General features: G+C 42.5%; 1 protein-coding gene across 1 annotated transcript in view; it reads left to right on the top strand.

Moving 5' to 3' along the window:
* Nucleotides 1-14,731, top strand: part of OLFM4 (olfactomedin 4) — a 44,943-nt gene extending 30,212 nt beyond the window's left edge. The window contains exon 6 of the mRNA XM_026679362.2: nucleotides 13,526-14,731. Within this exon, the coding sequence (XP_026535147.2) occupies nucleotides 13,526-14,331 (806 nt within the window). The 3' untranslated portion in view covers nucleotides 14,332-14,731. The remainder of the gene's footprint in view (nucleotides 1-13,525) is intronic.
* Nucleotides 14,732-15,308: the final 577 nt, after the last annotated feature.

Here is a 15,308-nt window from a genome sequence, read left to right as displayed (position 1 = left end):
CCATCATTTGAGTTCTTGTGAGGGGTGACAACATGTCAGAGAAGACTTTCTGTAACTTCTTAAACATCCCCTCCTGTCTTAAAATATTTCAAATGTAACATTACAAAACAGTTACTCAGGGAGGAAAGTGGTAGTTTATTACAGCAATTGTCCAGAATGCCATACACATTTTGTAAGCTCAAATTGAGCTACAGAACCATTTTTTCTAGAAGATTCATAGCAGCAGACGAATGCTTCAGGGCACCAAAGACTATAAATAGCAGAATACAAAACATCTAAATACTTAAGCCTAAGTAATTAGATTATAAACAATGTTATGAATAAAATACCACATACCAAGTGCTAAACAAATAATACTCACTAATAACACATTATATAAACTTGCAGTCATTCGAGAAAACAGGAAAACAAAACAGCATAGAAAGCACAAAAAGGTATTGAGGATGAAATGAAAAGAAGGATTAGGGGTGTCATGACAAAAGTTTTCCAGTATTGAAGGTTGAATAAAGGGTCAAGCTATTCTCCAAAGCACCTGAAGGCAGGACAAGAAGCAATGGATGGAAATGAATCAAGGAGAGAAGCAACTTAGAACTAAGGAGAAATTTCTTGACCGTGAGAACAATTTATCAGTGGAACGACTTGCCTTTGGAAGTTGTTGGCGCTCCATCACTGGAGGCTTTCCAGAAAAGATGGAACAGCCATTTGTCTGGAATGGTGTAGGGTGTCCTGCTTGAGCAGGGGATGGTAGACCTCCAAGGTTCCTTCCAACTCTGCTATCTATATTTTAAAAAAGCAAAATACCACTCACACGTAATCACAAAATCTCCAGGACCGTAAAGCCTACAAACTTGAAATTTGGCACATATGTTCCTCTTGGCTTCTAGGTGCTCACTAAGAAAGGATTTTTCAAAATGACCACCAGAACATTAGTATTTCCTATATTATTATTATTAACATGCTCTGATGCTAAGGAGTTCTACTTCCCCTTCCCACCTGAAAACAAATCTCTTCCAAAGGCAAAACACAAGCAGAGGAGAGGAGTTTCAGTTTCAGTTTCACAGCCCCAAGCAGCTTTAATACAGAACAGTTGAGTTAAGCCACGCCCAGGCTCCTTGCTGTTTCTTCCTTGCTCACACAGCAACTACTATTTAAGTTTTCAGGCAGCTCTCAACTCTCTCACACAGTGACAGGACACTAGCCAGATGAATACCAATAGATGCTGGTAGGCAGAGGCAGAATTCCCCCCCACTTATTTTCCTCCCCCAAAACTAAGCCCAAGCACGTAGTTTTGTAGCGAAGCACTGGTGTAGAGCTAGTTCTGTATAGGTGAGACCAGAGGTGGTATTCAGCAGGTTCTGACCAGTTCTGGAAAACCAGTAGCGGAAATTTTGAGTAGTTCGGAGAACCGGCAAATCCCACCTCTGACTGGAGATTTTACAGTATCCTTCCCCTGCCATGCCCACCAAGCCATGCCCACAGAATGGGTAGTAAAAAAAAAAAAATTGAATCCCACCACTGGGTGAGACCCTAAAATTAGAAGAATATTTTTCTGGGTAAAGCAAGGACAGATGAAAGAAAGGCTGTGACTCTCTTAGTGATTGTCCTCATGAAATGTGGACCTTCTGTTAGCAAGCCAACTTATGATGGTAGGTCACAAGCTGCTGTAGAAAGGACCTAGAAGGAGGCAGTCCCAGGTTTCTCCAGGCCAAAAGAGCAGGTTCGTGCTGCAAAGGGGGGCTTTGTTATACCTGCCCGCCAAAAAAATTGTAGAGAAGAAGACATAAATGTGGGCTTGACCAAATGTTTCTACCTTATGTTGGGCAGATAACCCTGAAGAGGTAATTCACAGGTATGAAGGCTTTCCAGTTTATATCCTGCTGATAGAGATGGTCTAGCTTTCCCTTATTCTGCCAGGAGAGTTCTGTTGAACACCTGCGGTTGGATTGTGACTCTTTATAACACCCCACCAGGAGAGTTGAACCCAAGATGACCTAGATAATTTTGCACCTGACTTTTTGGAAAGAGGGGAGGGGGAGAAATCACCCAGCTGGACCAAGACCTTCAGGGAGATGCCATAAAAGTAAAGCTTGAACCAGGAAGAGAGGCAGCGTAGATTCCAGAGGGATCACCCTCCAGTTTCTAAATAAAGTCCCGCATTAAAAATGCAGGAAGCTACGCAAAATAGGTCTGTTAGGAATATAGACGGGATAATATCTTGGGGCTTTAAGAGCCGTGGAACATCTGGGAATTGCATTGGCTTTAAAAAAATTGATGGCCGCGGGGTTGTTCTCTCCACCTTTGCTATAAAAGAGGCACTGTTTTCAACCTTGCCAGAAACAAATTCGATTTGTTGGTGACCGATTCAGGTCTGTTGGGTGACATTCAGTGGTGGCATTCAATGTCTTTTACTACCGATTCTGTGGGCGTGGCTTGGTGGGTGTGGCTTGGTGGGTGTGGCAGTGGAAGGATACTGCAAAATCTCCATTCTCTCCCCATCCCACTAACCTGTTTTCCAGCTCCGTTCTCCCGTGCAGGACAACCAAAGAAGACCCAGCCGATCAGCTGGGACTCGGGAGGCGGAGAATAGATGGGGCTGGCGGGGCCAGTCAGAGGTGGTATTGGCCGGTTTTCCGAACTACTTCAAATTTCCGCTACTGGTTCTCCAGAACTGCCTGAATACCACCTCTGGTGACATTGCCAAGAAATTTAAAGGAAATACCTCATCTCTATTGTTATTGTTCTTCATCTACCAGTGATGTTTGTGGGGTCTAAGCTCCTTTGAAAAATGCACACTTTTGGTTTCATAATAGTAGAGGACTCACAAAGGTGCTTTTTCAAAACGCAACTGTACTTTGTTTTTGCCTTGAAGATGTTTCACTTCTCATCCAAGAAGCTTCTTCAGTTCTGACTGAATGGTAGGGGATGGAAGGATTTATATTCAAATGGCTGCAAGGAATATAAACCGTTCCATCCTCCACCAGTCAGTCAGAACTGAAGATGCTTCTTGGATGAGAAGTGAAAGGTCTTCAAGGAAAAACAAAGTCCAGTTGCCTTTTGAAAAAAAAAAAATCTTTGGGTCAACCATAACCTGGATGACTGAGAATCTCCATAGACCAGGGCTCCCCAAACTTGGCAACCTTAAGACTTGTGGACTTCAACTCCCAGAATTCCTCAGCCAGTTATGCTGGCTGGAGAATTCTGGGAGTTGACGTCTACAAGTCTTAAAATTGCCAAGTTTGGAGACCTCTGCCATAGACAATAGCAGGGTAATTCCCCTACACTAATCCACAAAGACCCATAGCCATCTTTCAAGGCCAACCTGGAATAGGAAAGTTACAGAACCACAGCCTGCTATCTATGGATAGAGGGTTTGAATTCTGGTTTGACGATTATTGGGTTGCCTAGCTATGGAACAGAAGTAGGTGAATTCTGTTTTATTCCTTTCTGAATTGAGATATCTGCAGATTCAGAAGGATTTTTTTAAAAAAGGAAAAGCAGAAGGCTTTGTTAGACTTATTAATAACACATGAAAATGCTTCCCTGCACATGGAGGAATTTTGCATAGATAGTATTCTCTCTTTGTGAAGGGTTTGTTTATCTGTGTGCAGCAAGAACCTCATGCAGGCAGAGAAGAAAAATTTTTCCGGTAATGATGATGAGATGAGCTTTCCGCTGATTTTAGCAAACAGATTTTCTGCATCCCACCCACCAACCCACCCACTGACTTCTAGTTTGAAAATCAGTGCATATATATACACAAAGCCCCTCTTTCTCTCCCTCCCCTTATTTACAGCTGACTGGAGAATAAATTAAAGGAGACACCCAACCATATTGTCCATTTTCTATCCTGGAACCAGACAGTTCCAGCCAAATGTTCGGAGTGCATTTTTTTTCCTTTCATCTTCTTCTTTCTACTCTGTCCGTAGGAAAATTATTTTTGCTAAATTTCTCCTCTTGGAGAATGAGAGGGGGGGAGGGAGGCGGTTGCACCTGGTTGTTTTGCATTCTAAGTAAGCAGCTCTGAATCCTCTCCTGGCTGTTTTGTATTCCTCCTTTGAACAGGTGAGCAGGTAGTTAAGGACGCTCTCCAAATAGCCATAAACCTTCCCTGTTGCCAGCTGATTGTTGGCTGCCGTTGGTTTTAGGTTCGCTGAATGTTTATTATTCCTGAGCCATGCTGAGTCTTTATGCTTTGTCCTACTTCCAACACATTTCTTTTGTTCCTCTTTCTTTTCTTTGACATTCAGTGGTGGGCACAAAAGGTGCCAGGTCACCCCAGCGCCACCTAAGCTGAGAAATCTAATGAGAATAGGTGAAGCTAATGACTATGGCAGAGCTTTAGAAAGGCCAGTTTGTGAGAAACAGCCAAACTTCTCCTGTGGTTCTCTTCCATATCGGTGCTCATTCAGAAAGGGAAACAGACTTTGGCAGATGCCAAATTGCATTTGCTTTCTGCAGTGTCTTTTGGCCATTCCTTGACACTTCCATCTGTTTAACGAAGGCAGCTCCACAAAGCAGAACAACCTTTTGCTATGATAACGGATGATTGCCACTGTTCTGACATCAAAGCTTTTGCCTGTTTCCATTCTTAATGGTCATTGGTTTCTATGGCCCCTACCCAACTGTGCATCTGTGGGTCCTTTCGGAAGTAGAGGTCCTGTGAAAGCAATATTCTACAGGTTGTGGTTCAGCCACTAAACCATGTCTGACTCTTTGCAAGTCCATGGACCATATCATACCATATCACACCTCCACCATCTCCTGGAGTTTGTCCAAATTCATGTGCATTGTGTTGATGATACTATCTAGCCATCTCATCCTCTCTTGTCCCTTTCTTCTTCGGCCTTCCATCTTTCCCAACATCAGGGACTTCTCCAAGGAATCCTCTCTTCTCATTTGGTGGAGGACAGCTCTGACTATCCTCCACTGTCTCCTGGAGTTTGCCCATTGCATTGATGACACTATCTAACTATCTCATCCTCTGCCGTATCCTTCTCCTTTGGCCTTCCATCTTTCTCAAGTTCAGGGTCTTCTCCAAGGAGTCATCTCTTCTCATTTGTTGGCTAATGGAGGACAGATCTCCTATCCTCCATTGTCTTCCAGATTTTGCCCATTGCGTTGATGACCCCATCTAACCATCTCATCTTATATCATCCGCTTCTCCTTTGGCCCTTTATCTTTCCCAACATCAAGGTCTTCTCCAAGGAGTCCTCTCTTCTCATTTGGTGGCCAGTGAAGGACAGGATTTCTTGTCCTCCATTGTCTTGTGGAGTTTGCCCATTGCGTTGATGACCCCATCTAACCATCTCCACTTCTGCCATCCTTTTCTCCTTTGGCCTTCCATCTTTCTCAACTTCAGGGTCTTCTCCAAGGAGTCCTCTCTTCTCATTTGGTGGCCAGTGTTATGCTATTGCTATAAAAACCATTCCTACTGCCAAGAGTTCAATCCTGACCAGCTCAAGCTGGACTCAGCCTTCCATCCTTTTGAGGTTGATAAAACAAGGACCCAGATTTTGAGGGGCAATGTGCTGACTCTGTAAACTGCTGAGAGAGTGCTATAAAGTGGCATATAAATCTCCAGAGCTATTTCTATTGTTATTGCTGTCATGGGGTTCTCCAAACTATGAGCCATACTCATCTTTTTCTACATACTGATATATCTACTCTGGGTTAACAATGCGTAAAAACATGGATAGTGAAGTCTACATATTTAGGGAACATTCTTGATTTATGCGGTGGAGGTTCAGTTCTTGGTTATTGACTCTTGTGCATGAAACTTTCCCAATATTTCTGTGTCAGCATTTGAGCTATTTTGTATTTGGATTTTGAGCTACAGCAGGGTGGACATCAACACGCTGGTTACAATAAACAGAAAATTGAACAGTGCAAAGAAATGAGAAATGTTGGCATTCATGTCATAAGCATTTGGCTATTTCCTATTGAATTGGTGCTTTTATTGAATTCCTCAACCTGAAGTTTCACTTCATTAAAGGTAAAGGTTCCCCTTGCACATATGTGCTAGTCGTTTCTGGCTCTAGAGAGCGGTGCTCATCTCCGTTACAAAGCCAAAAGTGCCAACACTGTCCGAAGACATCTTCATGGTCATGTGGCCGGCACGACTAAATTCCGAAGGCGCATGGAATGCTGTTACCTTCCCCACAAAGTGGTCCCTATTTTTCGACTTGCATTTTTACATGCTTTCGAACTGCTAGGTTGGCAGAAGCTGGGACAAGTAACGGGAGCTCACTCCATTACCCGGTGCTAGGGATTCGAACCACCAAACTGCCGACCTTTCTAATCGACAAGCTCAGTGTCTTAGCCACTGAGCCACTGTGTCCACTTCATTAGGCTTACATTTAACAAAATTAATCATCATCCAAACTTTAAAACCTGTACAGGAAATAGTGGCTTCCCCTGACTAGCATATTCTTTTTCCATTTAGGATAAAGGCTTTTTTCCTAAAGTATTATTATTTCTGTTAACGAAAGGAGAGTCTACATTAGATATTAAAACTTATAAATTAAATTTATCAAATAAATTTATCGCTTTAATCATTCATGGACTATTCCATAATTTTTTAAAAAAATCATCCAGAAGTATTTAGGTGTGAGATCACTTTAAAAAAAAAAAAAAGAATTCTTGTTACTTTAATGTAATAAAAAAAATCTCATGGCTAAATAGATTATATATATAAATTTATGAAACAAGGCATGAATTATTAAACCGAAGCCAAGCCAACGCTTAGCTTAGTGACATGAAAAATTGTGCCAGACTAAATCTATGTGACTGGCTGTGACATTTTCTTTTTTACCTTAACAGCAGGATACAGGTGTTTCCTTTTAAGTATATTTTCAGATTTATGCAAGTCATTAATAAGCCTTTAATTTGAAAAGAACGTTCCTGATTTAGGAATATTAATTCAGTCAATGTGTTGACAGTTAAGGACAAACTATAAATTATGGCGGCAATATTACCTTATATCTCGGCTGTCTGAAAGGCTGCTATTGATTTAAAAGCTGGTAAGCTTCAAGGCATTTAGCCATAAACCTGGCTCATAAAATGACTGTAATCTGTATTGGCTTTTTTATTGTGCTGATGGAGGTATATTCAGAAAGGTATGTATGCCAAAAGCTAATGTTGATTACCTAGCGATTCAGAAGTGTGAGGAATATGAATTTGGAAGATCCCTGTTCGAGTCTCTCTCACCCATGAATTTACTAGGCAACCCTAATTCTTTTACATTACTACTGTGTATCCCCCCAAAATAAGACCCTGTCTTATATACAGTATTTTTTGCCACCGAAAAAGGCATTAGGTCTTATTTTCAGGGGAAGTTGTCTACTGACTCACCTCACTTGCGTGCATTGCCCCCAAGCCTCCTTTTCGCTGTCAGAGGCCTTCAGGAACTTGTTCTTCTGTGGCCAGCAAGGCTTTCCTGAAGGCCTCTGCAGCTGATAATGGGGCTCTGGATCGATCCTGAGCTTTGTTCTCAGCTACAGAGGCCTTCAAGAAAGCCTTGCCAGCCTTGCCGGCTGCAGAAAAAATGGGCCAGCAAGGCAGGTGTCAGGGTGTGCGAGACCTGGCTACAACTGTCCAAAGGTAAGTAGTAGGGCAGTTCCACCCCCTAGCTTAATTCCCACCCTAGCTTAATTTTTACCCATGCATCCTAGAGTGGACAGGGTCTTAATTAGGGCTTTTTGTGTGTGTGTGTGTGTGGGGATACAGCTTGTATTGGACACACATGTAAAAATCAAGCTAGGACTTATTTTTGGGGTAGGTCCTATTTTTGGGGAAACAGGTAATTGTCAACTTACAATTGAGCCCCAAATTTTATCTCGCTAAGCCAGACAGTTGTCTTGCTCACATTTTATGGCATTTCTTGCTCCAGTGGTTAAGTGAAATGGCTGCAGGTTTTTTTTAAAGTTAGTTACACGATTGTGGTGTTTAATCTGGACTCCCCGTTGACTTCGCTGGTCAGAAAGTCACAGAGGTGGGTCATGGGACCCTGGGACACTGCAACTGCCTTTTTTTTGAAGATGTTTCACTTCTCCTCCAAGAAGCTTCTTCAGTTCTGAAATGAAGAAGCTTCTTGGATGAGAAAAAAGCATCTTTGGGGAAATTTACCAACAGACATTAAATCCTTACCCACATTCTCTCCCCCCCGCCCCCCCAGAATTTTGTATTTATATTTGGGTTTCAACCTATCCTCCTCCTCCTCTTCCTCCCCCTTTTTTCTTTCTCTTTCTCTTTGATTCTCCTTCTCCTCTTCCAACTCCTCCTCCTCCTTACAAAATAACTTGAGTTGGAAGGGACCTTGGAGGTTTCCTAAGTCCAACCTCCTGCTGAACACCAGGGGAACTTAGAGCATGCAAGACAAACGGTTGTATAATCTCTTCTTGAAAACCTCCAGTGATGAAGCACTCATAACTTCTGAATGCCAATTGTTCCACTGGTTAATTGTTCTCACTGTCAGGAAATGTCTCCTTAGTTCTAGGTTGCTTCTCTCCTTGATTAGTTTCCATCCACTGCTTCTTGTCCTGCCCTCAGGTGTTCTCTCTCTCTCTCCCTGCCTCCCTCCCTCCCTCCCCCCGTGTGTGTGTGTGTTTGTGTGTGTTACTTCCATTGTTTCCTCTCCTCCTCCTCCTCCTCCTCCTCCTCCTCCTCCTCCTCCTCCTCCTCCTCCTCCTCTTTCTCCTCCTCCTCCTTGCCATTGTCTATCCATTGCAGGAGGAAGGCCTCTTCTGCATGTTTCCAACCCATATGGTCCTGAGCTTTAGTTTGCCAATTCGGCACGCCATCCTTGCTGTTATCCTCTCTCCAACTTATTTTAGGTCTCTTCCATGGATGCTTTTGATCAAGTGGGATCCATTCTATGACTGCCTTGGTCCACCTGCTGTCAGTTGTCCTCTCTCTGCGACCCGCCCTTTTCCATTTCAATGCTTTCCTTCTTTTGTTGGCATTGTATACTTTCCTTTGTCCTCTAATCCAGGCGGGGGTCTTTTTTCTTGTCTTGTGATCCAGGCATGGATCTTTATTGATTGTGAGGTTATTCAACTTATAAAACTGAGATAAATATCTGTTACAAACATTGCATGCCATGGATAGCTACCAAAACTGAAGAAAAGCCTAGAGCTAATTCCTTTATAATTCATGGATGCTTTTTTACATATCAAACCTTTCTTGATCTCCCTCACCTGCTATGCAGAATACTGTAGTGCATGCCAATTGTAGAGAGAGAGAAGAATGAAATGAATCACAGTTCAATTGCTTATTATAAAAGCACTCAACAGAGAATACGCATTTGACTCTCATCGTTCCCAAAGGTGAATTCTGATCAATATATAAAAAAAGATACCTCAGGTCTGTTTCTTAACTGCAATAGATCCACAAACTACCCTGTTTCTCCAACAATATGGCCTCCCCCAATAGGAAATCCCAGCATGTTTTATAGGCATGAAATGAAATTAAGCCCCTCCCCCAAATTAAGGCCTATATTAAAACATGCGAAATGGGGGGAATGGTGGGGGGGCTTGCTGTTAGGAAGTACTTTTGTTGCACACCCGGATATGGTGCTGCCTGTGTTGACCCCAATACGAAGTGCCCCACCAACGCCGAGGTCAACATCCAAGCCATCGCCGCCTGCCTGCCTGAAGATGCAAGGGGGGGGGGGAATTAAGTCACCCCCGAAAAGACGGCCTAGCCATTTTTTCGGGGCTCAAAAAAAAAGAAAGACCCGGCCTTATTATATGAGAAACACGGTAGGAAGCCTCTGAGATATAAATTGACAGTTTTGGACGTGGTGCTTCTTATAAGCATCAAAGGCCAGTAATGCGCTCATCTATTGGATATCACACCAGTGTAAAGCCAGACAATTCCTGTGCTTCTTGCTGTAGTTCCAGCAGAAAAATCAATGTCAGAGCTTCTCTGTTTTTGGCTGGCATTATAATGCAAGATTAGATGCATTGGATGTATTGAGAGAAGACAAGAGAAACCATTACAATAGCTTCATCCCCAGATTCATTGAGACAACACAAGAGAGACCATTACGATAGCTTCATCCCCGGATTCATTGACACAAGACAAGAGAGACCATTATGATAGCTTCATCCCCGGATTCATTGACACAAGACAAGAGAGACCATTATGATAGCTTCATCCTAGGATTCATGAGACAAGACAAGAGTGACCATTACGATTGTTTCAACCTAGGATTCATGAGACAAGACAAGAGTGACCATTATAATTGTTTCATTCCTGGATTCATTGAGACAAGACAAGAGTGACCATTACGATTGTTTCAACCTAGGATTCATGAGACAAGACAAGAGTGACCATTATAATTGTTTCATTCCTGGATTCATTGAGATATCCTCGGATTCACTGAGACAAGACAAGAGAGACCATTATGATAGCTTCATCCCCAGATTCATTGACACAAGGCAAGAGAGACCATTATGATAGCTTCATTCTAGGATTCATGAGACAAGACAAGAGTGACCATTATAATCGCTTCATTCCTGGATTCATTGAGATAACACAAGAGAGATCATTGCAATCGCTTCATCCTCGGATTCATTGAGACAAGACAAGAGAGACCATTATGATAGCTTCATTCCCGGATTCATTCCAACAGTTGGAACTACATCCCAATGTCTTTGCTTCATCTTTGTTATAGTGATAGCGATTGTCTTTTTGAGCCCACTCTTCTCATCTGTTTTGCTTGGAATTATTAATTTATTACAAACCTCACCTTGAAGTAGCTTTCCTTTAGATCTATTGCAACCTAACTGATCAACAGGTAAGACACCTCATGGGTAGATATGTTGTGACCCTGGGCTGCATGTGGTCTTCACATCTTTTTAAAAGCCAGTGAAGCTTCTTTTGCTAAAAAAATCTCTCCTTAGGCAGGGAAACAGAGACATGTTCTATGATAGTCAATAGAGTTTTTTCTTTAAAAAAATCAAATAAATTCTCAGAATCCCACAAGCTAGGAGTAGGGGGAAAACACCATGCCTACCATCTAATTTATATCTCTATTCTGTCCATTATGGTCTTTGCATGCCTAAAAAAAAAATTCAAGATTTTGGAAGTAAAAAAGAAAAAGTCCTTTTGTAAGTTTGACAGGGGAAAATCACGGCGAGAGAAGTGAGGGTAAATTGGAGAAAAACAGTTAATAAATGGCACAAGATTAGAGGGAAGCTTTGGCAAGATAATGATGATGATGATGATGATGATGATGATGATGATGTTATCCATTCAGTTGTATCTAACCCTTGGCAATTCTACGGGCTGGGTCTCTCCACGTCTTCCAATCTTGCACTACTTCTTTTAATTGTTCTGTGCCATTGTGCTCTGGCTGGTTGATAGTCTTGCATAGTCTGTAGATTAGGGGTAGGGTTCAAAATGTTGTTTCTCTGCCTGGTTGCTAGGTGGGCATGGCCATGGTGTCCATGGCCTAGTTCAGAGGCCTCCAAACTTGGCAACGTTAAGACTTGTGGACTTCAACTCCCAGAATTCTCCAGCCAGCATTGCTGGCTGGAGAATTCTGGGAGTTGAAGTCCACAAGTCTTAACGTTGCCAAGTTTGGGGATCTCTGGCCTAGTTGACCTCCTGCACCATCCTGGCCCAGGGAGTGAAAACAAGCCACGGGACAGCCATTTTCACCCTCCCCGGGATCCGGAGGCTTTCCCCGAGCCTCTGAGATGGCAAAAATGGCCTCCCCGGGCTCCAGAGGCTCTCTGGAGGTTAAAAAAGGGCCCATTTCCTGCCTTCTGGAACTTCCGGGAGGCCAGTTTTTCACCCTCTTTAAGCCTCTGGGAGCCTCTGGGAGGGTGAAAACAGGCTCCCTGGGTTCTAGAGGTTCTCTGGAGGCAGGATATGGTCCTGTTCCTGACCTTCCGGAAATTCCAGGAGGCCCATTTTTTTTGCCCTCCCTGAGCCTTCACACAGGCCTCGCACTTACCTGCGATTCAAAATGGGCCATGCTGGGACTCCTGGGAGGGGCCAGCCAGGGGTGAGATTTGCTGGTTCACCAAACTGGCTATGAAATTAACAATCGGTTCATCTGAACCTTTGCAAACCGGTAGCCGCCCACCCCTGCTGTATATGTTGTTCCTGTCTATGTGTCTACCAATGGCTGATTTGTCAGAGTGCCAGACTTTTAGAAATTCCCTGGCTTTTTTGGACTTGGCCTGGTCTAGGATGGTCACATTTTCCCATTTGAAACTAGGGTTCAATCTATCTATAGGTTGTGAAATTAAAGAATTTTCATCAAGTCTTCTTTGGTGGCCTGGTTTCTTTTTATTGCTGACTCTTCCAACCATAATTGTGGTCTCCAGTAAACTCCCCTATATCACATGGCCAAAGTAAGTGTGACACAGTTTCATGATGTTATTCTTCCAGTGATGTGTCTGGTGTTATTCAGTCCTTGTTTGTTAGTCAACTTTGCGGTCCAAGGAACTCATCGGAGCCTTCTCCATCATTACAGCTCAAATGAATCAATTTTCTTCTCGTTTTCTGTTTTGAAGGTCCAACTTTTGCAACCATAGGTAGCTACTTCTTGTTCTTCTGCCATAATCATCATGTCAACTCATAAAACATTTTGTATACACATTTTATAGTTGTCAACAGAAAGAAGGGGGAGAGTTTCAAAGAGCAGGCAGCAGTGTGGAATCGAAAATACATTCCATTCATATTTTCTTCAGAGACTGATTAGATGACTGAAGCTTCTGCCCTACAAAAATCTAACTGGAGAGCATGATTGGTGACTCTTGGCTATGGACGTGTTTTGCTGGATGATACACCCAAAGGGGTGTGGGGGGGAAAGCAGGAGCAAGGGTGACAGTGAATTATGTATCTCAGAGTTGGCTACGCCCAGGCTAATGCTGGTCGTAGAATGTTAACTTCTAATAAATCCTTTTTAGTTTTGGGAGTGTGGCTTGAGGCTCATGATTTAATTGGAGTAACTGCCAGAATCCTGACACATCATTGGACGTTGGTGACCACGGTGGCAATCCTAATTTTATCAACAGCTGCACGAAAAAGTGCTGCTGAATTTTGTCCAAACCAGTCCCTTAGATTTTGAAGCCATAATGTTCTTCTTCTACCTGAACCTCGTTTGCCTTCAATCTTTCCTTGGAGGATTAATTCAGGTATGCCATATATTTCCAGGTGTCCCATCACATATCCAAAATATTCTAACTTTCGCTCTTTTATGGTTTTGATGATTTCCCTTAGCTTTCCCAGGTGGCTTATCACCTCCTTATTTCTGATTTTGTCAACCCAATTTATATGTAACCGCCGCCTGTAAATCCACATTTCAAATGCTTTTAGTGGCTTTTTGTCAGAAAACCAACTCTCCACTCTGTAGAGCAGGATATAAAAGATGTAGCATCTGACAAGCCTGATTTTCAATCTGACGCTTATGCCTAGATAGCTACAGGGAATGTTGAATATTCTGGAGACATGAATTTATTTGTAATCTCCCATGTATAAACATTCTATTTTTTCTTCTTCTTGATTATAGGAAACTGTGGTCATGGCCCAATTATGAACATCAGTCAACCCTACGTGATCCAGCTGAATTGGAGAGGGTTTTCTTACAAATACGGCGCCTGGGGAACATATTCCTCTCCTCTTAACCCCGGAAAACAGATGTATTGGGTTGCACCTCTAAACACCGACGGAAGATACCTGGAATATTATCGACTCCACGATTCCTACGATGACTTATTGCTCTTCAAATACTCCAGGCAATACCAAGTTCTATACGGTGAAGGCAGTGGAACGGCTGTGTATAATAATTATATGTACTATAATGTATATGGCTCAAGAGATATGGGTAAGATAGATTTGGCCACCAATAAGCTGGAGTTGAGGAAGCCTCTTCCAAATGCTGTTTCCAACAATCGGTTCTCCTACGCAGGGGTATCTTGGCAAGACATAGATTTTGCCGTGGATGAGAATGGGTTGTGGGTGATTTACTCCACCGAAGCCAGTCAAGGTAACATTGTCATTAGCAGGATTAATGAAACATCTCTAAATGTGATTAACACATGGCAAACAAAGCAATATAAGCCCGCGGTCTCTAGTGCTTTTATTATATGTGGGGTGCTCTATGCCATCAGGCCTCTCAACACTAGGAAAGAAGAGATATTTTACTCCTTTGATACCAACACTGGGAAAGAAGGGAAACTAAGCATTATTCTAGATAAAGTGCTGGAAACCATTCAGAGCATCGACTACAGCCCTATAGATCGGAGGCTGTATGTCTACAACGATGGGTACCTGGTTCGCTACAACTTAAATTTCGCGCCCCAACAATTAGTGTAATTTCCCAGGGAGATTAAAAGCTTCAGTCTCCAAATCCTCCAAACTATTGAGAAATCCAAAGATAAACGGGAACAAAGATTTGATCCACTTGCAAATCATCATCAAGCATAGCAAAGGGAGTGGTGCAGTGGCCTAGCGGATGGAGCTCTCACCTCACAATCAGGAGGTTGTGAGTTCGATCCTAGGTAGAAGCAGATATTTTTCTGTCTGGGCACACTGAGAATATATCTGCTGAACAAAACTCCACAGTGGTGACAGGGAGGGTATCTGGCCATTAAAACACGCTGCTAGCTCCATTCAGTTGCGCAGACTCCACCCCGCAAGGGATTATGGGGCCATTAAATGATGCTGATGACGATCAAGCATTGCAAAGAAAATGGAATGATCGCTTCATTAAAAATATTATTTTTTAAAAAATCCAAAAACAGGTTTTGAGTAGAGGTGACACAATAAATATATCAGGAGGGAGTTGAAAAAAATTGGTGTCTCCCCCCTCCCAATTGTGTGCTTTTAAACATGGGTTATACGCTTCTGTTTTCTGAAAGAAAAAGTCCCAATTTATCTTCTTTGGGGCCAAATTTGCTGCAGGTTTTGGTGAGAACTGTTTTTGTGTGAAAAGAGGCTTAGGGGCATTTATATCCAACCCGACAGACCTAACCAGTTTCAGATCCAGCATTTTCCTAATTTTGTTGGCCTTTGTTCTTTGATTATGTTTTTTTTTTTAATACCACAACATTTTATGCAAACACATAACAGTTGGATTACTTTATGGTCCAGGGTGTGGTTTGAACCTAGAAAAAAGGTTAAACCAGCTTCAGCATGTTGGGTTTAACTCTTTAAGCCCAAGACCATATATTTTGGGTAGATAGGACAATCTATTTTAGTAGACTTTGGGTCACATAAAAGAACAGACTAGTTTCATTAAAAACTGGTAGTCCTAGACTTATGGCTACAATTGCTCGTCAAAAGGTCGCAAA

Source organism: Notechis scutatus, chromosome 5, assembly GCF_049901735.1.
Source record: "Notechis scutatus isolate UNSWTSFEM ecotype Mainland chromosome 5, rNotScu1.2, whole genome shotgun sequence".
Taxonomy (NCBI): domain Eukaryota; kingdom Metazoa; phylum Chordata; class Lepidosauria; order Squamata; family Elapidae; genus Notechis; species Notechis scutatus.
The sequence above is the reverse complement of the archived record's forward strand: the minus strand, read 5'-3'. Positions and strand labels throughout refer to the sequence as shown.